Source organism: Hippoglossus hippoglossus, chromosome 6 (assembly GCF_009819705.1).
Source record: "Hippoglossus hippoglossus isolate fHipHip1 chromosome 6, fHipHip1.pri, whole genome shotgun sequence".
NCBI lineage: Eukaryota > Metazoa > Chordata > Actinopteri > Pleuronectiformes > Pleuronectidae > Hippoglossus > Hippoglossus hippoglossus.
In genome coordinates this window covers 14,400,175-14,421,684 of record NC_047156.1, presented here as the reverse complement: position 1 = coordinate 14,421,684, position 21,510 = coordinate 14,400,175, and the positions used below count along the sequence as shown (strand labels likewise).

The following is a 21,510-nucleotide window of genomic DNA, read 5'->3' as shown; positions in this document are numbered from 1 at the left end:
GATCCCATAAATGTGCTAGCAGAGGGAGCGTGGGCAGTTCTGCATTGGACGTAGATTTGGCGGCCAGCCGGTTGTCAGCCATCTCATCGGCTCTCCACAGGGAGACCCAAGTATAAGACTTGGTCAACCTATATGAAGAGAAGTGTCTGCACCAAAATGATCCAGTGATTTCGTAACAATCCACGGACCAATCTCGATTTAGCAAGTGTGAGTGAGTTGATCCGTCCGTTCCTTTCCCCCCTTATGTAACCCTGACCTTCACAAAAAGATTATATTATACTGGTGCTATTGACTGAAACGTTATATCATCTGAAATCAATAGAAACACATTTGCTGACGACGGAGATAAGATCTAACAGCTATGAATCACACCAGAGCGCAGTCCATGCACATTGGCCAAAGTTCCAGCCCAGTGAAGGATTATTCAACGTGCTGCTGCGAAAGGCAACGCTTGTGGTGAGCTCACAGTCCTCTGCATCATGCGTGGCCCTCCTCATCTTTGTGTGTGTGTGTGTGTGTGGTAGGCGCAGGCTGGAGCACTTACATAACCCAGTTAAAACATACCCCAGTCACATGTAACGTTCAGCCCTGCAGATAGATATCCCACTGTCGCTTGAGCTGCTCTGGCAGCCCTTCAGACGTTAGAGAGTGTAAACACACGCACACACACACAGAAAGAGAGAGAGAGAGAGAGAGAAATAAAAGATTTGACAGTGATTCGCTGCCAGACATTCTCAACTTCCTGCATGTGAACTGAACTGTCTGTGTGGAAAAGGCTCATGGAGCTCTCTCTGTGCATGTGACTGACTGGAGATGGACCGGGAAGAAGCCACAAAGGGAGTGGGCACATGACGAGCTGCCGGAAGTCCAACCTTTTAAAGTCACAAAAAATGCACCCATGTATCACTTCTCCTCCAACTACATAACCTCCGACACCAGCTCCAAACACTATTGGCTGAGCCTTGCCACACACAACTGGCAGTTTTTTTCTTTTTTTGCTCCACACGCTGCTGCAGCGTGCCCACACTACGTGCAGTCACATTTCTGCTGTGTGGGCGGGGTTAACTGGGCGGAACTAACATTTACTGTAAGAGGATGACATATCTGGAGGAGTGAGCAACGAGTGTGAAAAGGAAGATGCGTCCTCTGACTCAAAGAGTTTCAAGGGTCCAGACTCAGTCTTTTCCAACATTATGCAAGAAACATATTTGATTTTCAAATGTAAGATTCAGTCCATTGTAATATAATTGTTTTGTTATTATGATGTGAAACATCTGTGGAAAATATTATGTAACAAGATATATTGCCATGTTTTGAAAATATGAGTGTGAGATCCAAGCTGTAAAAAAAAAGTGAATGCACCATGGTTTTAATCCTGCTCCTAGACCTTTAAAACTTTTACAGGAAAAGTTACATAATCTTGTGATTACACAGCTATGAATCGCTGCTAAAGCCTAATGTCAACTGTGTCCGGCCTCTGCACGTGTCTTCAAGGTCTGTCCCACACTGTCATGGCTCACATGTTTGTGTTTACGTTGCTGTTCCCTGAAGCAGTAGCTTCAGCTGCCGTTAACACAGTTATGCAAATTCCAGTCGTTCTTCTTTTCCACCGAACCCTGTGCCTGAGTAACAATAGGGACTGTTAGTGGTGAACAGTCAATATGAATAATGCTGTGGAAAACTGATTGGTGTCCCAACATTAGAGTACAACCTGCACACACACACATGCTCGTGTCACTATAGGTCCAGATTTGGGAACAGGACAGCATATGGCCCTAAGCCAGGGTACACAGAGCTGAGTCATATGCACAGCTCATCCATACTCTGGTACAGCTGCTCGTAAGACAAGACACACACAAACATGTTCCCCTGCCAACAGCACCCAAAGACTCTCACATATATACGCCCGTATCTGCTTGCAGCCTACATGCAGGTAAGGACAAGTTCTCCTGTTATACAGCCTGCAAGTAAGATGAGGGTCAACTAAGGCTATCAGCAAGCGGTTCCAGAGAATGTTTTTGGCAGTTAGACTCTGAAAGTGTCTGTAAATCGGAAAATGAGAAACACATTTTGCAATGCCTCACATAAATCGTACACACATGCATGAAACCCCCACAGGGCCCGCAGGGTTTCCAAAGTTTCTGTAGGTTGAGGTGTGGCGTTGATGTGCACCCACGCACACGTGCTGTGCTTTACTGCTCGGGAGAGTTGGGACAGATGTTTAGTGCATGCCCTGTAATAAAGTGGGTGTGAGTCTCTGATTTGGCTTTTATTTTTTATGAATGAGAGCGGGAGACATGCAGTCTCCGTGGGATACAGAATCAGCCAGCCTCTCTGACAAATTGAAAATCACAGCGCCTGTTTGTGCTGTGTGACTCATCTCGGGTCCTGACAGGCGAATGCACACGCACAACCTAAATCCTTTGTGAGAAGATTGCAAATTGCTGCCGTTGTTCCTGACAAATTACGGTGCAACTGAATGCAGCCGGATTAATGTTAATACATAAACGTTCCTGGAGATCACACATTGGATTTACTGGAACCTCTAGAAGAATCTGCGGTTTAGCTCTGGAAAACACTTTAAACACTGTAGCTGTGGAAATCTGTTACTTATATAAACACACACACTGTTTTCTCTGCATTTCATACAGTGCCCGTGTTACTGCAGTTTAAAATGCTGCATGTGTGTGCCCGGAATATCTCTTTGATCCAAAACCCAATAGATGTCTGTTTCCTGTGCTTTGAAGTGGATGTGATGTATTCCACTGTGACATGGAAGCCTTGAAGACAAAAAAGGGAAATGAGCGTTTGCTGGGAAGCTGTAGGAAGCTCTCGGCCGTCACAACGTCTGGGGTCACCGAAGGACCTGGGCCTGGGGAGCAGAACAACCGGAGACTGGGCCGACTGTATGTTTAAAAGAGTGGAGCGGCCACATTGGACAATTAAAGTTCAACATTAGTGCCAGGCGTGCCACCTCGGCCGGCTTCATGGGTGCTCTGGTGTCTGAGGGTGCAGGATGTGATTAAAAGCGAGACACCGCAGTCAGGACACTGGGCTGTGGGTGCCCTTGTCCTGCTGCTCCTCATTCTGACAGCTGCACATAAAACAAACGTAGCCACATACGCTCCCCTATGATCACTTAACCATAAAATGCTCTTAGAATCTAATTACCATGGCACAGCCTCTTTACAGAAAGCTCAGAAGACGCTCCAAGACGTCCTCATGCATTTTATGTCTGACAGATTTGCACCCAGTTGTTAAAAAGAGTCTGGGCAGCCTCTCTGCCTCTGTCAACAACGACACACACGCCTTTGGATTTGCCCATGTGACCTGTTCACTCTGCAAAATGCATTGTCTCAAATTCGGTTTTGACCCCATCCTCAATCGTGGGGGGGGGGGGGGGGGGGGGGGGGGGGGGGGGGGGGGGGGGGGGGGGGGGGGGGGGGGAGACGAGGTGAGGAGTCTGGTGGGTGTCTCCCGAGCACACGTGACCTTGTTTGCTGCGAGAGGGTTCGTGACTCACTGGCTCCAGGCTCAGGATCCTCGTCTGACTGAGTGCTCCTAATCCCTCCCTCTCAGGCAGTCAAACAGAGGTCCTGTGAGTCACGCCTTTACCGCCACTGTGTCCCAAAAAAAAAAGGAAAAAAAGAGATGCAGCCCGAACACACACTGCATGTCGACTGCATCACCAGTTACAGAAAGTAAAGCTTGTAAAAGGATCGATAGGCGGCAGCTTTTAAAGATCAACAACATGATGCAATTCTTCCTCATTCCTCACCAGTCAGAGACCTCTCATGACTCATACATGTGAATTTCCCCTGTACATTTATTCAGGTGGTTGTGGTAATTAAGTATAATTTTCCGGTAGGTGTACGTAACTTGAATATTTCCATTATATGCTTCATCGTATTTCTGCTCTTTTACATTTCAGAGGAAAGATTGTAGCTTTTCATTTGTCATGTATAGGCACTGAAGAATAATTACTAAGTAGTATAGTATAAGTATACTTCAATCCACTGTGTAATTATACTATGGTATCATTTTGAGGTACTTCCTTTACATTTCAGAGGAAAACATTGTAACTTACTTTTCATTTGAAATGTAAGGATGAAGAAAATCTACAAATTATTGTAGTAAAGTATACTTTTGAGAGTACTTTACTTTACGTATTTATTAAATTGTATGCTTCTTTATATTTCAGCTCTTGTACATGTCAGAGGGAAACATTGTACTTTGCATTTCCCCAAAGCTGTAGTTACTACAATTCAAACACAAAATGTTTGATTTACCGCTCATATTGAAGAGTCAAAATTAGGATCCAGTAATAACACTGACAGGGGTCTGTCTATATATAATAAATACTTATACTTTTGACATCAAAGTACATTTTCTTGTTTGATGTTTGTTTCTATAGTGTAGTATTGCTATTTTTATTTGAGTGAGATCTAATCTGCATTATAACCGTAATCAAATGATTGTCCAACAGATGAGCGGAGATTATTTATTTAAATATAGTCTGCTCAAGTGTCCTGGAACAAACTCGTGCACGGGCCATCTCAGTTGTTCCTGAATTTGCTGACTGTGCGTGAGGAGCAGGCCGCTCAGATTACTGACATGCCACAAGTCAGCCATCATCTTCATCTTCATCCCCATGGTGTGGGTGATATGACGATGAAGAATACCTGCACAGTGACCGAACCCAGCCCCGGGTTGACTTTCCGCCCGTGGCTCGTTGAAATGAAACCGATCCGCGTGTCCACGTGTTTGTGTCATTTCCATGACATTTGCATATGTAAACGGCCCCCGCCTATCGCTGCGCGGCCGTGCTCGGGGGGGACGCGGATTGGTCGGCGGGGGTCGACCGCGGAGCCAATGGGGGAGGCGGCGCGCCGCGGTCCCGCCCTCCCAGACACGTTGCGCTGGGAGAAGCAACACGGGCGCGCTCCGCTGGCTGTGTCCTGGCTCCTGCGCTCGCTCACTCACACGCCGCACGTCCCGCACATCAGCTGCTCGGAGAGGCCGACGCGTCCTGCAGGATTTACCGCCGAACAAAGGAACCAGCCGCTCCATCCTGAGGGGAAAGGTAGGCTGCACCACCTCCGGCCGCCTCGCATCCCCACGATCACCCCGGAGCATCCGGATCAACTGCATCGATTACGCGCGCGTGCGGAGGTGAAATCACGTTTGTTTATTTTTTTATTTTTTTTAAAAAATCATCCAGAGGAATTTGACTCGATGACGCTCGCGCTTAATTCGTGGCGGCTGGAATGATGATATTAATAATGATGTGATATTTCAGATCTGTCGTGATGGAGATAATCACATGTGTGTGTGTGAGTGTAGTTTTATGTAACCTTCACTGTGTGCGCTGCCAAATTTACTATGACTGATGAGGAAGTCTTTTGTGCCTGTTACTGATGTGAAAGCTGCGGTCAGGCGGATTGATCCGAACATTGTACTACTAGCCGGCGAGGACAGATGCTGAACCCCTGGATGCTGAATTTCTATTTCATATGATTCGTGTTTGTGTCCATTTTTTAATAAATAATCAGTGTACGTGTTGAGTGGTGGACATCTCTATCCAGCTGCCCCACCTACACAGGTAGATGGAAACAGAGAGATAATAAGGGTAGGGTTCTTCTAATCAATTATGTCTTGTATATAAATATAAATGTGTGAATTTGAATGTATATCAGGGGATATTGGAAGTTGTTTAGGCCTATGTGGTGTATGATGTTATTAGAGTCAAATCAGTGATAAAAACGACTATATTTTAGGATGAATTGAATATCCCGAATACAATTTGATTTTAATCTAGGAAGAGAATGTTGGGTTCTCACTGATATTGCATTGATTTCTCTTCTTGTAGAGAAGCATCACTTTTGACTGAGATCAACTTCTTATTACAGATCGGATTAGTGTGGCGTAGATACATGTGCCACAAAAGTTTGACCATAAATACTTTGCTCATCCACTGCTTTTAATGAGATTAAACTATTTCTTCTGATTAACCTGTGTGTTACTTGCTGCTTCTTTTAATCTTTTCAAGTGTATACTCCTTGAAGTGCATATTAGTTTCTTGAAACTCTGCCTCTGTACGTTTTAGAAATCTTCATATTCAGATAAATGTATTTAAATCTGTTCCCTTGGCCTCGTCTTTGGACCTTTTTGTTTTGTTTTCGGTAAAACTGCTGAGCCGTGCGTGGTCACAGTTACCCAGAGACCATATGACAACCAGCAATCGGACGCGTCTAAATGTTCCCCCTTTGTGTCTTCTGTGTTTGTGTAACGTTAGAACTTGTAAAATCAGTAAACCCCCGCTCCACCCTCCTCAGCAACAGTAAGATCAGAAGGTGGCCGTCGTCTTGAGACAAAGAGCCAGGGAGCAATTAAAGTCTCCTGCCCTCAAATATCACAGCAAACCAAATGACATACCAGGCGTTCACTATACAGCCACCAGAAGTAATCTGTGTGCTGACAACGCTGATCTCCCTTCCATTATCTAGCAGTCAGTGCTGGAGAGATGGACAGATCCCCATTGAGCATCTGTGAAGAAGAGCATTTAGTCTGAGGAGTTTTACTCCACCAGGCACCATCTTCATGTTGGGAACACACAGTGCCACTTTCTCTTTTTCTAAAATCCCCCCCCCCACAAGTGTCACTTGTGTTGATGGAAGGCCTGCAGTCTGAAGCGCTGGTCGTCATGGTATCAGACCCCTGCCCCCTCTTTCTGAATAAACAACCTTACAGTGTTTATGAATGAGTGCGATGGGAACAGCTGGCCGCTGATATATAAAATGTTGAGATGTGCTCCTGTGTGTGGCGTCGCGGCGTGGAGATTTACAGTGACAATAAAGACGCCGGAGGCCTTGGGTTGTTGTGGACACTCGGGTGTTTGGCATTTGCTTTTGATTGCAGCCCGTGTGTGTTTACTGGCTCAGGTGTTGCTTCTGCAAAACAGACAGATCATTGTGGTTTCAACAACTTTGCTCTCAGAGCCACCATCTGCTCCGACCGCCCGGCTGCGTCTCTTCCTCTGTTCATGTCTGCTGGGTTGGCAGGAGGATTTTTTTATCCACACAAACCTGCACATTTCAATATTTCACATACATTTCCTGATGGCTGCTGATTAGATTTAAGCTACTACAGTTTCTCATCTTCACTTCTGCGCTGCCTGCTGCTTTTCACTACTTTCTGTTGTTGCATCAAAGTAACGCTGGTTTCCTCTCTCTGTCAGGTCAGTGATGGTCAGTGCTAGTTAGAGCCTGCAGCCAAGGATGTCTGCTACAGATTCGGACACCTCCATTGACTGGCTGGCTAGTGACACCGAGGACAATGAGAGCGAACGAGAGTTTGACTGTTCCAGAGAGCTCAGCCAGACAGAGGCTCCTCCGTCCCCAAGCAGCCCGACACACCTGGGTCCGTCTGACGCCAGCTGCCGCCAAAGCAGCGAGATGAAGGGGGAAGAGAGTGACTGGAGCGAGGTCAGGGAGGCCTCCAGCCGGGGATCTTCCCCCGGCCGCACAGAGACATACGACATCGCCATTGGACTGTGTAAAACACACCAAGGTGAAAAAGCGAACGGCAGAAATGCCCAACAAGCACTGAAGAGACCTCGCAGCTCCGCGGAAGAGGAGTGCGAGGAACGGCAGCTCATTTCCAACATGTCGGAGAGAGACCGAATTTTCAGCAGTAAGGTGAGGCCCCCCCCCCCCCCCCCCCCCCCCCCCCATGATGAGTGTCCTCTTCCCACAAAAGGTGGTTGACGGTGTCGGCAAAACTAGAGCGGGCCCTGTCACCTAGATTGACTCCCCTGCTGGTTTCACTGAACATTTCATGCATGTCATTTCCAGTCTTTAGGCATAATTAGACATGCAGTTATTCTTCGGAAGAGCTCGAGTCCCTGAGTCATGAATCAAACATTCAATAAACTGAATAGCAGAAGGAATTTAGAGTTATTTAAGTCACGTTGAGCACTTTGAATCAATGATATCAGGATTTTAAATGTTTTTTCATCACATTTTGGCAGCGATATCACTTAAAAATTATCTGTTTTCCTTTTCAGTGCATGGAGCTACAATGCTACATTCACCCACTGTCATTAATCTTGAATGGCCTTCGTTCAGGGAGATACAGAGAACGTAAGTCTGTCATTTCTTATCTTTTCTTCTGTTTTCTCAGTAGATTCACACTGTTTAACAATGACCTCTGTTCCTCAGCCTGTCTCTCTTGGTTCACTGTCCTTCTTGTGGCTCGGAGAAAAACAATAGACCTGATAGACAGTGTGCCATACTAACCACAAGTATTTGCTCACTTGTACGCCCGTCCAACTTCTGTAATGGAGCGTGTTCTCTATAAAGAACTCCACCGCTTAAAAAAAAATTTCACCAGTTGGAAATGAGAAATGTCTCATTTCAGAGTTGCTTGTAAATTGGCAGTGAGAGGGAGAACACTCTGTACAACCGTCTCCAGAAAAACAGCTGCTATTTGTGAGTTGTCCGATAGGTGCAACGCAGTCCTCTGGAAGACAGCTCCATGTTCAGACAGGCTGTGAAACTGCTTAGTTTGGGATCTTTGTCAAACCAAAACCTTGTGTGACCCAACACTTCCTGGCCACAGAGGCAGGGAGTCTGTTCCCTTTACACACAGTTCACACAACCCATCTGCTCCGCAGAGTCGGCCCTGCTGTCAGCACGTTTCATGCGGCTCATGGTACAACTTTCTTCTTTTCCAGGACTCAGCAGTTTCCAGGAGAGTGTGGCGATGGACAGGATTCAGAGGATCATGGGTGTTCTGCAGAACCCCTGCATGGGGTAAGTGTCCTCAGCACGACCCACATACTGGTCTGCGTGCAACAATGGGCTCTGTCATGTTATTGTTCGATATATTTCCTACATATATAAACAGTATAAAATAGAATAGCTCTCAGTAGAGCACATACCTCCACAGAGGCCTAACAGTCCCTTTATGAAAAGACCAAATTGAATAAATATCCGTCCCCTAATCATTTTTTTTTTTTCAACATCCATAAAGTATTCTCTGAGAAACAAACGAAACAACAACTTAATGTTAAATGAGTAGTAAAAAGATTCCTGGATCTGCCCCCTGATGTGGATCCGCTGACACATCCTGCATCCTTTCACTAAGTTCCGTGGTGATCCGTCCAGTAGTTTCTGTGTGATCCTGCTAACAAACAAACACAGATAAAAACCAAACATAAATGGGTAATAATTATCGCAACATGATGTTTATCATTGATGTCAGATTTGTAAAAAGTTGTAAAGTGTTTTTCTCTTTTCATAATGAAGAGTATAAAACCACAACCTTCGCTCAGGAGCAAAATGAGTCTTTACAAATTAAAAGAAAGAATAATGTGACATTAATCCAGCCCTATATTTGCATATATATACATGTGTATATATAAGCAGATGCATTTTGAGATGTATCAGTGCTTTACCTAGTCTTGTTTTTACACAAATTTTATGTTGGCTGAATTAAAAAGCCTATTTTTCGCTTCTGAGCTGCTCTAAAGCAACAACTACATTCAACCACCATATTGCACTTAATTATAACAGCTAGAAATGGCCCTTGCTATCCGTAGGTGAAATTGGTCTCCAGAATGTCTGTGACTCGTGGTTCACAGCAGGTTGCCCTGCGAGGAGTCGCTACCCCCACACGTTCAGGATGAATTTACTGCTAGGATGGCTGGGTTTCACTATAGCTGGCCATCTTGTTAAAAATGTAACAGGCTCCACTGTGGGAGCAGCACACTTGTGTCTGCTTGATTAGCTCTCCACTGGCCAGACAGCATAATGGAGTATATCACCCCTGTGAGGAGAAAGTCTTTTAGTCTCTGTAACGTGATCATTTATCAAAGGGTTTGATATTGTAAATCTGTTTTACATGATACATTAGTAAATTGCAACCTTTTTTAGGTGCTTTACCATCAGAAATTGTGTAATTAAATCAATATCATATTATCAATAAGAATATTTTCTGATAAACAGTTTTCATGACGATATGTAAAATCCATATAAAGATACATATAAAAGAATAAAATGAATGTTGAGTACTTGATATTGCATTCGGGAAAAACACAAAAGCAAAAACCATCCTAACAATCTCAACAAAATACCCATCATCATTTTTTCAGAGCTCACTGTGACACGCTCAAAATGTTTTGTCCAATTTATAATGATATAAAAGCAGGAATCCTTCACATTCTTAAAGCTGGAACGAGTGATAATCACAAATCAAAAAACGTGTCTAGCAAGATTCTTGATCGACAGAGTAACCAAATTATATAAATTGGAACAATGGCACAAGACAATAATGTCCATACAATATAAAGCTGACAGTCTGTAAATGAAATAACCGCGTCTGGGACCATTTAGCCCTCAATGTAAAGCACCCTGGCCGATTTCTGTAGGGGAAGCAGAGTGAAGGGAAAGCAAAGTGTGTCCTGCTGGGCCGAAACTGGCCGTGAGCCTCTGCATCAAGGTGCACTGACGTATAATAAAGTGCTGCTGAGTGTGGCACAAACTAATTGGAGTCCTCACCCACCAGCTGCTGCCCTCATATGGGAGACAAAGAGTGGGTGTGGCAGCATCCCCTGCAGACAGCAGGGGCAGAGGCTGGAAGGTGGACTGCACCCCTCCCTCCCTCGCTGCATCGCTCCCCGTGCTTTCTCTGTGTTGCCAGCTGGCAGCCCCCGCCGCAACACAATGGCAGATAGGATCAAAGTGACTTTTTTAGCAGTCGCCGTGGCGGATAATCTTTCACATGAATTTAACATGCCCTGAATGGAGTATAGCATGAAGGTCCTGATCATATGACACAGGCTAATCCCTACCCACCATCTGGGTTTAACTGGTAAATGGGACGCAGCTCTGTGCCCACCTCCGACGAGACCTGCGTCAGCGCGGGGAGTTTGTTTTCTCAGTGACACTGCTGGAGACCGTTGTGGCTTTAGTGTTTATATTTAGAAGCGAGCAGAACTATTATGCATCATGCCACGTGTGCGCTCAAAACATGTGAGAAATGTACTTAAGACAATCATTCCCCTCCTCCCCTCCCAGCACACACACACTCATGCGGCAAAGCCTTTGCTAAATGTGTGCAAGTGTTCATGGGCTTTTCAGGATTGCATATTTCCTGTGTGAGCGTGTTGGAGAAATGAGATTTCAGAGAAGAGAATTGTTTTGGTTGATTACTCGGATTCACTGCTTGACCAAATGTTTCTCTGGTTTCTTTCTCTCCTCCTCTCTTTCCGTTTCATTTTTCAGAGAGAAATACATTAATATCATTCTTAAAATGGAGGAAATGCTGAAGAGCTGGTTCCCTAACGTAAAACTCCAAGACCAACTTGCTGTCACGCAGACGGAGAAAGCCGCTCCTACCAAGAAACTGAAGGTAAAGGTAAAGGTGTGTGTGTGTGTGTGTGTGTGTGTGTGTGTGTGTGTGTGTGTGTGTGTGTGTGTGTGTGTGTGTGTGTGTGTGTGTGTGTGTGTGTGTGTGTGTGTGTGTGTGTGTGTGTGTGTGTGTGTGTGTGTGTGTGTGTGTGTTGGGGGGGGAGCGAGGAGCAGAACTGTTGTGTAACAGTTCTTTGCTGTGACATGGTCTGCTGCCAAGAACACATGCTGACAGTGCAGTGAAGGAGGGACTAAAATATCAATTGTTATTTAATCACAGGTCTGGGACAGGGAGGATTAAAGGCTATTTTTACTGAGGTATTACTGCAGTCTCAGGTTCGCTAAGAACAATGGTTGAGGAGAACAGGTAGTTTTTGAAGGAGTGTTCCTATGGGAATAAGAAAGGTCAGAATGCTCTGGAACATTCCTCCGCATTTTTTAGCAGTGAGGATTTATATGGCTAATCCTGACACGCCCTTCATTAAACAGGTACTGATTTAGTTCCAGTCAACACAGAGACGATGTTTATAATAGGTTCATAATACAAAAGCTGTAACTTTAAATTTGATATAATTAATATTTTATATAAACATAGGACTATTTATAACGTTAAAATTATCTCTTATAATGACCAATGCCCAGGGAGTTATCATCCAAATCTCCAGTTCTTTGCTCTACACAGCATTTTTATTTCTTTTAGCTCATTTTTCACATTTTACAGCCGACGTCTTTACGATTTTATCAAGGGGATGTTTTCAGCCACAATACATATTCGATTAATCCACAGTATGCTCCCTGTCCAGGCTCCAAACACCAGACAAGGGTTAACAGATTTTAATATGTAGCCACAAATGCCAGAGACAGAGATTTTTGGTGATTTGTTAGACCAAAAAAGGAGCTAAAAGAATCGTGAATATTAGTTTTGCTAATATGTTGTTCACAGCTCCGGACGAACGCCAATGTCGCTTTGTGTCTACTTCAATTGTAAATCGGCAAGTGTTTGCCAACAAGTGTTTTCTAACAAACTGAAGAGTTGATGATCTATCAGTGTTGTATTAGCAGCTTGTCACACTGCCCCCAAGTGGCCAATCAATCAGTTATTCCAAGACAGTCCCTATGAGGAGCGGTGCTGGTGTGTTGGTGTCAGCCTTTTCATCAAATCATTTCTGGGTCAGACTGGAGGACTGGGGAGGGACCACTGCTGGAAAAATTTAAATTCCAGTGGCTTTTTTTAGAAATACTTTTTTTGGGCGTGCCTTAAATATCAGATGAGAACATCAGATTGTTGTATTGCTCTGACAAATGTAGAGTTTTGTTGTTACTCAGGGGCCATTGATCCTGGCTTATAAATTAGTAAATGAATTAAACTAAATCATGTTTTCTTCTTTCCCCACAGCTGTCGCCAGTGAACGCCACTGCAGCCGAGAGCCCAGTCCCCGTGAGCGATCCCCCAGTCGGTGCCAAAGCCCTGAGAGTCACCGACCTCACTCCTGGTGGAGCCTACTCCGCCAATAACCTGAAGTGGCTCCACACGTCACCCATCTGCTCCCCCACAGCAGAGCAGGCCCAGGCTGGCCCCAGGCACCTGCTGCCCCCCAGAGACAGAGACCTTACCCAGGTTAACGCTGTGTCCTCCAGCACAGACGCCCACACTAAGACAGACTCTGTGCCGCGGGGCCTTCCGCCTGGCAAAATCAACGCGCCCTGCCTAGAGAGGCTCCTTAAATCGACAGAAAGCATCATCACCCGCAGGGAGACACGGGGTTTGATGGACAGCAGCTGGTCCTAGTCCACACAGAGGGCTGGGTGTCCAGCTGTTAGCACTGCACAGCCCGGCCTTGCCTTGCCCACCTTGCCTGGAGCCAGTCAGCTTGCTTAGCCCATTCCAGCCTTCAGGGGGAAAACGGTAGCCTTCAAAAGGGACGTCACATTTTCCTCTTTAATGTGGAAGGAGTGTCGACAAACACGTTGTGCTCTCTGTATGGGAATGTGCCCACTGTGACATGACAAGTGTCTGCTTTAGTTCCCTTTGGTTGAATTCTCTTTGTTTTTTTTGTTTTTTTCCCCCCCGTTTGCACTCTTGAATAGCGTGTGTTAGAGTGGGAAGGATAGATTTCACCATGGCGGGATCACCGAAGCTTGTGATTTCACGAGTGAATTGTTCCCACTGGCTTGTAGATGCAATAATACAGCTTGACTATCTGTGAAAACGCCATTATGTCAGAAAGGGAAAGAGCTGCAGGAGTAGATGGTGCTTGAAGGGAGTATTTCAGATATCCAGACATGTCAGTGGTCTACATATTGTTGTGCTGAAAACATCGGTGAAATGTGATGTAATCCCACCCACCCACCACCCACTCCACTTTTAAGTTTATTGATGTGACTGTTACTCATTTGTATACTTTATAAATAAGTCTTTTGGTACAACTGTTCTACCTCAGTGGGCACCACGTCATGGTTATTGAGTAGGAATGTGAACGCTAGTTATCCGCAGCAGTGAGCCCGTCAGCCCCTGACAGCGAGGTTTGCCGTACGAGCCGTCCCGCTTGTACAAACAGAGGATGCTCTCTCCATGGGGACGCTATTGTGGCCTGACTGGTGCCATTGTAAAGAATGTCAACTGCAGATTTCGTTTTTTGAGTTTCCCAGTCGAAGGCAAACAGTGCCTGTAATGTCAAGCTGTGCCTGTAAGCTGGTTTGATAAAGAGAGAGAGAGAACCATTCAGAATACCTGCTCCTCTGTGGGATGTACAAATCAGGAATTCTCACGCTCCTGCCATTTTCCTGTATCGATTAAGTTATTCAGATCTTGCCAACTACTTTCTGTGGTGGAGTAGAGCGATTTATAATTATTTTGCCACAGAACTGGGCAGTATGCTAGACCAGCAGAGAGCAACAAGGTGTTTCTCTGTGTAAATCTTACAGAAAGGTTGTCGATTTACCCTGAAAAGTGGCCTTTATAGTGTGAAATTTTATACTTTCAAAATAAATGTGGTTATATTTGTTTGATGCAAATTGCCTTTTTTTTTGTGTGTTTCCCGTGCGCAGCCTGGTCGCAGTTACCATCAATGTAGAGAACCTGCAATCGTGTTGCACTCAAGCTCTTTCACCTTTACGTTAAGCGTCGTATTCAGCACCACTTTGTTACAGCATAAAAGGCACAATTCAAAGGGTAAGACACAGGGAAAAGACCCAACTGTGTCGGCAAAGGACATGAAAAAACCCCATTGTTAAGTCTCAACTATAAGATCTAAAGCCAGTCAATCCACCATCAAAGAACCCCTACCTGGTATATATCACAGGTAGAGCAATTATAGGGTGGGCTGACTGGGAACACTTCAAGCGAGGCTTAGTTCCCAAATGAATAATAGGATTTATTGTTTGTGAGGAGGATGTAATTTTCAGCACAGTTCTGCTGTAAGTGAAATGGTTTTACAGAAGTGCAGTGAAATATGCCAGCGTGGTATCACTTCATGTTTCTAAGAAAGTGTTGCCACTCGGGGGAGGTTGGCTTCGGTTATTTCCATTCTCACACAGGAAAGTACTTTCGTAAGCCTGCAGTCAAACCAGTCTGCATAGCTACAACTATATTTTTTAATTTTATTGCTATTTCTTTATTAGATTTTTGGTTAATCTGGGCAGAGTCATTGAGATTTTTACTCTCTTTTTCAAGAGAAACATGAGAACAGGAAAGATTCACAATCAGAAAATAAAAGCAGCACAACAAGGACTTAATTAAAACATGAATCTTGTAAAACATCAGATAACGAAGACTTAAAATCCACCAAGGGGAATGTTAGACTGTAGTCTCCCGTCTCTGTTTTATTTAAACGGTGCATAACAGCTGAACACAGCTCTGCAGACATTAGAGTGAGCGTGGGGGATATCTAAGGTGCTGTAGTTACTGGATCATGTGCTGTAGTGACCAGATTTAAATGAGAGAAGAGAGGTGAGGTAGTTAGGAAGTCTCATCACTACACCTTTTATAAAGGAATAACATGAGATGACTGTGAAGATGTTCAATCAGCCAAGTGACGCAGAGAACAATGAACTATATTATCTCCCTATTGAGATACAACACATTCATCTCTCTCATGGAATAATACAAATAATAGAGGTAATGACAGATAGACAAGCATCATTTTCAGAGAAAGAAAACATTGGAAAACCTCTGCATGTATAAAACATGATTTAAAAATGTCTGCTGGAGAGAAGTGTTGGACTGTGCTCTGTGACCTACATTCGTTACAGCAGCAGCTAACTTTCCAAAGTTCAGTGTGATGAAAGAGACGATTCCCGCTGCCTGGAGCTGCACGATAAACTGCGCCTCAAAGAAATTATACCTTCACTGCCAGAAGAAGAAAAAAAAGGGTATTTCTGCAAAGTAGTCTTGAAATGACTGGTGTCCCCAAATCTAAAACCGAACACTGCCATCTATAGGTGAAAACCTCACAAACACAGAGTCCATCCTGTGTGAGAATACATTAGCATGAACTATTTTCTTCTTTTCCCAAATGAAGCTGCTTTGGAGTCACTCTTATTCTGTCAGAGGTAATTTGAAAAAAGATTTGCAGGACCATCCGTCAATGTCAGATATCTCAGGAGCTATGACTGAAGTTTGAGGGGGGGGGGGGGTACCGTGGTCTGGGAAACAATTTGCGATGTCATTATGGAGATAGTTCAGGTCTTCCACTTTTTTCTTTCTTGATGCGTCGTTCTCTAAATTGCAGTGTATAGTCACGTGTCTCATTTTCCAGATTAAAAGGGGTGGCTTACTGGAGGTCCATTACCCAGACAGCATTGTTTCCCTGCATTTCTGCCCCAGATTCCCTCTCCCAGGGCAGGGCTAATGGCACTGGACTCACGTGCGCAGTCGACCTGACAGCATCTGTATCAGAAGGCGGCTGGCACAGAGCTGCATCACTCTCGCCCTGCAAAGGGAAATTGTAATGAATGATAGAAAGAGCTGCAGCTACAAAAAGAAAAAGACACCTCTCTCATACGGCTCTGTGAAGGGAGTTGTTGTAAAATGGCTTCCAATGGTTCAAATGTGATGTGGAAATTGCACAGAAAACAAAGGGCAAGGGATCTTCAGATATGCAAATATGGGTGCACTTAAAAACACTCTAATTGTGAAAGATATCCAAAATAAATGCATTACCAGAAGCATGTACACCAAAAGAGGAAAGTCGGGCACAGAAAAAGGGCTACAAGGCCAAGCTCTTTAAAAATTCTCTCCAGAGGATACTTGTCATATTTTGTGAACATAAAAATACTCTGCATTACTAGAAGCATGCCCCGTGCACAGAAAAGCCAGCAAGTGCCAGAAACCCCCATAAGTGAATGTTTTTAATTTGTGAGTGGTCTCAGAACCCAGAATTATCTGCCGATGTTCCACCTGATGACACAATGGACCAGAAATCGCATCTCCATTTTAAAGGTCCAGGGAGGTCACTGATTGATGTCAGCGTATAGTTGCCTCGAGGCCCACATGTGGGAACAACTACAAAGCCTAATCACCACTGGAGGAGCAGAGATGGGAGTCTTTTGTTTGAAACATTGAAAGGCGAGTGGGAGAGAGAAAAGGGGAGAGAGGGAGGAGAACAGGTCCGCTCTTCCAAATTGCAAAAAAGCCGGAAGGAATAATAAATAGAGCTTAATTATCTCCAGCTACTCTTTCATTGTAAATCAGCCTTGATTCGAGCTCCAGCTGACTGTGAAATGACAAGGCAGCACCACGCTGAACGGGAGCCAAGGTGGCGGCGCTTCTCTTTGCTGCAGTTATTTATATGCACTGTATCTATGTAATTCATTTTCTTCAAGTCCTCGCAGACAGAAAGGGGCAGATGTGAAGTCACCTCCCAACCGCCAAGGCAAAAGAACGTTAGGTGTCACTTCAGGATGTAACAGGGTCTAATTAACCTCGGTTCAGGTAGTGAATTACAGGGAGATAATCCCAGCATCTCCCCTGCAGACCCTTATTCCTCAAGCTGTAAAATCACATTTAAAAAACAACATCCTCCTGTGATTCAACACTTAGACGCACATGATTGTAGTCTTTAAACCTGCACTATGAAAAAAAAAAAGAAGCCACGACCACACAGTCATCACAAGCATAATTAAATACTTGCGACCATAACTGAATTGCCATCAGCAGATTGTCAGCATTGAGGTTTAAAGCTTAATAACCACTTGAGTCGTTGGACGTAGAATCAAGGCCCATCGACTAATTTCTAAACGTTTCCATCAGAACAACAAATACTCGGCCTCCTCCAGGATTTACCGGTTGTCAGAGCAGCAGGAGTTGCAGGGGAGAAGAACGTGTTTCAGAACACCCGGCAACTTCGCATGAGAATGTCACACATTTCCATCTGATCTCAAAAGTAAAGAGGGAACTCATTATGTTGTTAGGAAGCGTGAGGCCAATTCATTCACACCCTACAGAGATAATGGTCTCTCATCTGTCAGAGGACTGAACACCTTTAATTACGAGAGAGCCGTGAACCCAAAATATCCCCCGCTCAATTATTAGAAGAGCGGGTTACACAAATGATGACACAACCACCGCTGCAATCTGCTTCCCACTGAGGGAGGGGCTGGTCGCGTCTCCCATAAAACTTCTGAGCAGTTTGCATGAACACTGGCGAGGTCTGGTCTTGCTTACTTTTATGGCTTATTAGCTAAATTGTACAATATATTTATTAGGGTAAATCAATGCTACTTAAAGGAGGCTAGTTACTGCTTCATCCTAATATTGCAGCAGGAATATCCTGGTCTCCGGAGCCAAGTGACCCCCCCCCCCCCCCGCCCATTGATCCCTGGTACAGACAGCAGTGGGCCTCTCCTCAATAGGTTATCCTCAGCCCTTTTAGCAGCAGAGATGTTCAAAGAGCACTGTTGCTGTTTCTGCGAGGCTCTTCCCAGCAACATTGAATTTGGATATATCTTCAGATCTTAGGCTTTTCATATTTCAAACAAATGCATTGCACAGAAAAAAGGTATGAGAAAAAAGCTTGATCATATGTAAGTGGATGTCCGACTATACCTTGAATACAATTTTAAACTAACAATTTAGTAGCACTTAAATGGCACTTACTTATAGCACTTTGTAGTTTGGCTTTCTTGAAGAAATTGTACTTTCTTGATTGTTATTGTTCTGGGTTTGTACCCTCATGGTTGAATGCACTTATTGTAAGTCGCTTTGGATAAAAGCGTCAGCTAAATGAAATGTAATGTAATGTAATAATGTCCATGAGGCTATTTAAAGGCTTGTTGAATTTTTCACGTGTTCGCGGCAGAGATGATGATGATCACATTGGAAATTATTCACTTTCTCAGTGTGCTCTCATTGTGTGGTCAGCTGTCCCTGATTCAACATTGTCCACAAGCTTCATCTTCATCATGGGGTTTAATTTGTATGCAGTGTTTCAAGCTGTGCACCGCCGGGGCCTCGGGGACCAATTATGGGAGTGTGGCATCGTCAAGCCCCCCCACACCACAACCTGCCACACACTGCTGGCTAATTACCTGCACTTACTCCTGTAGCAGAGGAGCACGACCCGCTCTCCTGAGGCTTTTGATTTTCCTGGAATAAGCAAACTATCCCTTTTAAAGAACCTACAAGAGGCATTTTAGCTCGGTGCATCTGGCAGATCTCACATCCCGCTGGGTGAGTATATACAGGAGATACTCCGTCAGGACCTGGATGTCCTGAAACATGTACTGTATGTGCAAAACAACTACAGCATTAAAGCCAGTGTATGGACGACAATTTCTTCAACAACGACTTCACACAATCAGATAAATAATCAGACAATATAAGAAATCTACTGTTATGCTGTGATTAAGACATGTATACGTCTTAATCACAGTTACGTCCTGTTGGAGTTTTCACAGCATTTTCAGACGTCAACATAATCAGTTACTAACAGCTTGATGTCAGAATCAGACTCTGCTCTGTAGGATGTAAACAGGAATATGAATGGAAGATTCATCATAAATATGATAATTGAAATAATAGGACTAACAATAGTCAGATTGTATGTGTCCAGACAAACAGTCAGTGTTGCACTTTAAAGCGTTGCCAGATCCACAGTTGTTTGTAAAGCTGCAAAACATAACTTTGATGTCATCTAATGAATTTAACTGAAGGGGCGTCCTCCATTCATCCTCAGCATCCTGAGGTGCACCACCTGTCCCCTCCCTGGAGTCTCATCAGCAGGTCCAGGGGACGCACATCGCTGAGGATGAAGCACAGAGGGGGGCGATGAGACCCCCGATACAGACACACCAGCCGGTGACATATCAAGAGCCCAGAGCCTAAATATGGCCCCCCTTCATTAAATCTCATCTCCAAGAATAGGGAGCAGGCCGTGCTCTCGTAGGTATGAATAATGGAAGCAGCCTCCAGGAGCTCATTTCCAGAGTGATCATGGAGCTAAAGAATGGCCCGATGATCACACAGATAAAGTGAGAGGCTGACATACAAGATTAATGCCTCCAGGTCTGTTTCCAGAGATTCACGGCCTCCGCTGTCAGATCTTCTGACGCCTGTGTTCCCCGAGCGTCCAGGATCAGATGCTCATAGAAAACAAGATCCACTATGAAACACTGGAGACGTATTGTTGACATTTGTCAGTGTGCACACAGCAGCTGTGATATCAGACGTATAATATAATTACACAAAACTAAAGGGACGATCATGCAATAATAATATATGACATATGGTGGATTGTTGTACATAAATGAGAGCTTGATCTCACAGTTTTGTTGTTGTGCTGTGATAGTTGCAATATTTATGCAATGCTTTTAATATTCATTCATACACAATTAATATTTAGTTTGTCACATGTTCGAACAGGATTCATCTGGTTAGGTTGTGCTCAACTGTTTAATTACTGCTTCTCTGAACATATTTCTGATGTTCATTTAATGTTGTGGCTCATTGATGTGAATCCTTTGTAACTTAAAAACACAGAAGAAATGGATCATCAGCTCTTCGTATTGACCACTAGGTGGCACTGCTCTCAAAGGAAAACAAACTCACTGCTGTGCAGCTTGTAAAAATAAGATTAGATAATCCTTTATTATATATTATATAAACACAAGGAAATATAAATATAGGAATAGAGCAGAAATAATAAGTGCAGTGTGAACAGTGTGAGCAGAATATATACAATGTACCTGGATTGCACATGAAGGCTTTAAATTCCACACATAGAAATGAACAATGAACAGTTACATGACTTCAACCTGAGTGAGTTAATGGTGCAGTTCCAGAAGTGATGTGTGTGGTCTACTGTGAGTAGAGCTACTTGATAACCCTCAACAGCTCAATGATAAGGAAATATAAATATATTGAATCACTTGTACTAATGGTGTGGTGAACAAGGGAATCCATTTTTACAAATAGGCAATCTATGCGGTTATCAATACGTTCCCGCATGGCCTAATGTTTATGATCTGTTTTCAGAAGTGACTTTGACAGCTCACTCTTCAGATTTACCTGTGTGAATATTTACTGAGGATCATCGTTGTTTGTCTGCCTCCTGCAGACGACATCACATGTTCCCGTGTGGCCTCCTGTCTGCTGCTGCTTCAAAGACATCTGTATCTCTGCTGATGAAGGACACGGTTTAGTGTTGCAGTAAATACATGCAGCGTCTGATATGTGACTGGACGCCTTATTTGTCTGTGTCAACGGACCACGCATCAGGTCATCTCACCGCGAGCCCGCTGGAATCTCATAAGCCCACAGCCCTGTGTCGCTGGTCGACCACAGAATTGATCCCAGCATACCAGCGGCGACTCTGTTACACGAGATGCTGCTCAGACCGATCTGTAATGACTGACTGGAAGGCATCTCACTTCACTCTCTGCCCATGACAAAGCTGCAAAAGACTCGGCTCATGTTGCAGTGAGACATGGCTGAAATATTTACAGTCACCAGCCCGGGGACTGACTCCATCAGGCCCATGGCAGACAAAGTGACCAGAGCGTGCTCTAAATCTTTTCCCTCATCTCATCCGGTGCCAGTAACTCACGGGTTGTCATCAAACAGGAACAGACTACTGTAGAGATGTAGTGTCACTATGCTCTA

General features: G+C 44.3%; 1 protein-coding gene across 2 annotated transcripts; it reads left to right on the top strand.

Moving 5' to 3' along the window:
* The first annotated feature begins 4,904 nt into the window (after positions 1–4,904).
* Positions 4,905–14,426, top strand: LOC117763339 (circadian-associated transcriptional repressor). 2 transcript variants are annotated; one of them, XM_034588375.1, is made up of 6 exons: positions 4,905–5,172; positions 7,238–7,697; positions 8,066–8,141; positions 8,735–8,813; positions 11,286–11,412; positions 12,808–14,426. In XM_034588375.1, the coding sequence occupies exons 2-6, from the start codon at positions 7,278–7,280 to the stop codon at positions 13,198–13,200; spliced, it is 1,095 nt and encodes a 364-aa protein (XP_034444266.1). In that variant the 5' UTR covers positions 4,905–5,172; positions 7,238–7,277; the 3' UTR covers positions 13,201–14,426. The 2 variants fall into 2 exon arrangements, with proteins under 2 accessions (XP_034444266.1, XP_034444267.1); XM_034588376.1 differs by having other exon boundaries at positions 4,917–5,080; positions 7,236–7,697.
* The last annotated feature ends 7,084 nt before the right edge of the window (positions 14,427–21,510 follow it).

Coding starts and splice junctions, on each gene's coding strand:
- LOC117763339 (XM_034588375.1), top strand. CDS start 7,278: ATGTCTGCTACAGATTCGGACACCTCCATTGACTGGCTGGCTAGTGAC. Junction 8,142..8,734: donor TTCAGGGAGATACAGAGAAC/GTAAGTCTGTCA, acceptor CTTCTTTTCCAG/GACTCAGCAGTTTCCAGGAG. Junction 11,413..12,807: donor CTCCTACCAAGAAACTGAAG/GTAAAGGTAAAG, acceptor CTTTCCCCACAG/CTGTCGCCAGTGAACGCCAC.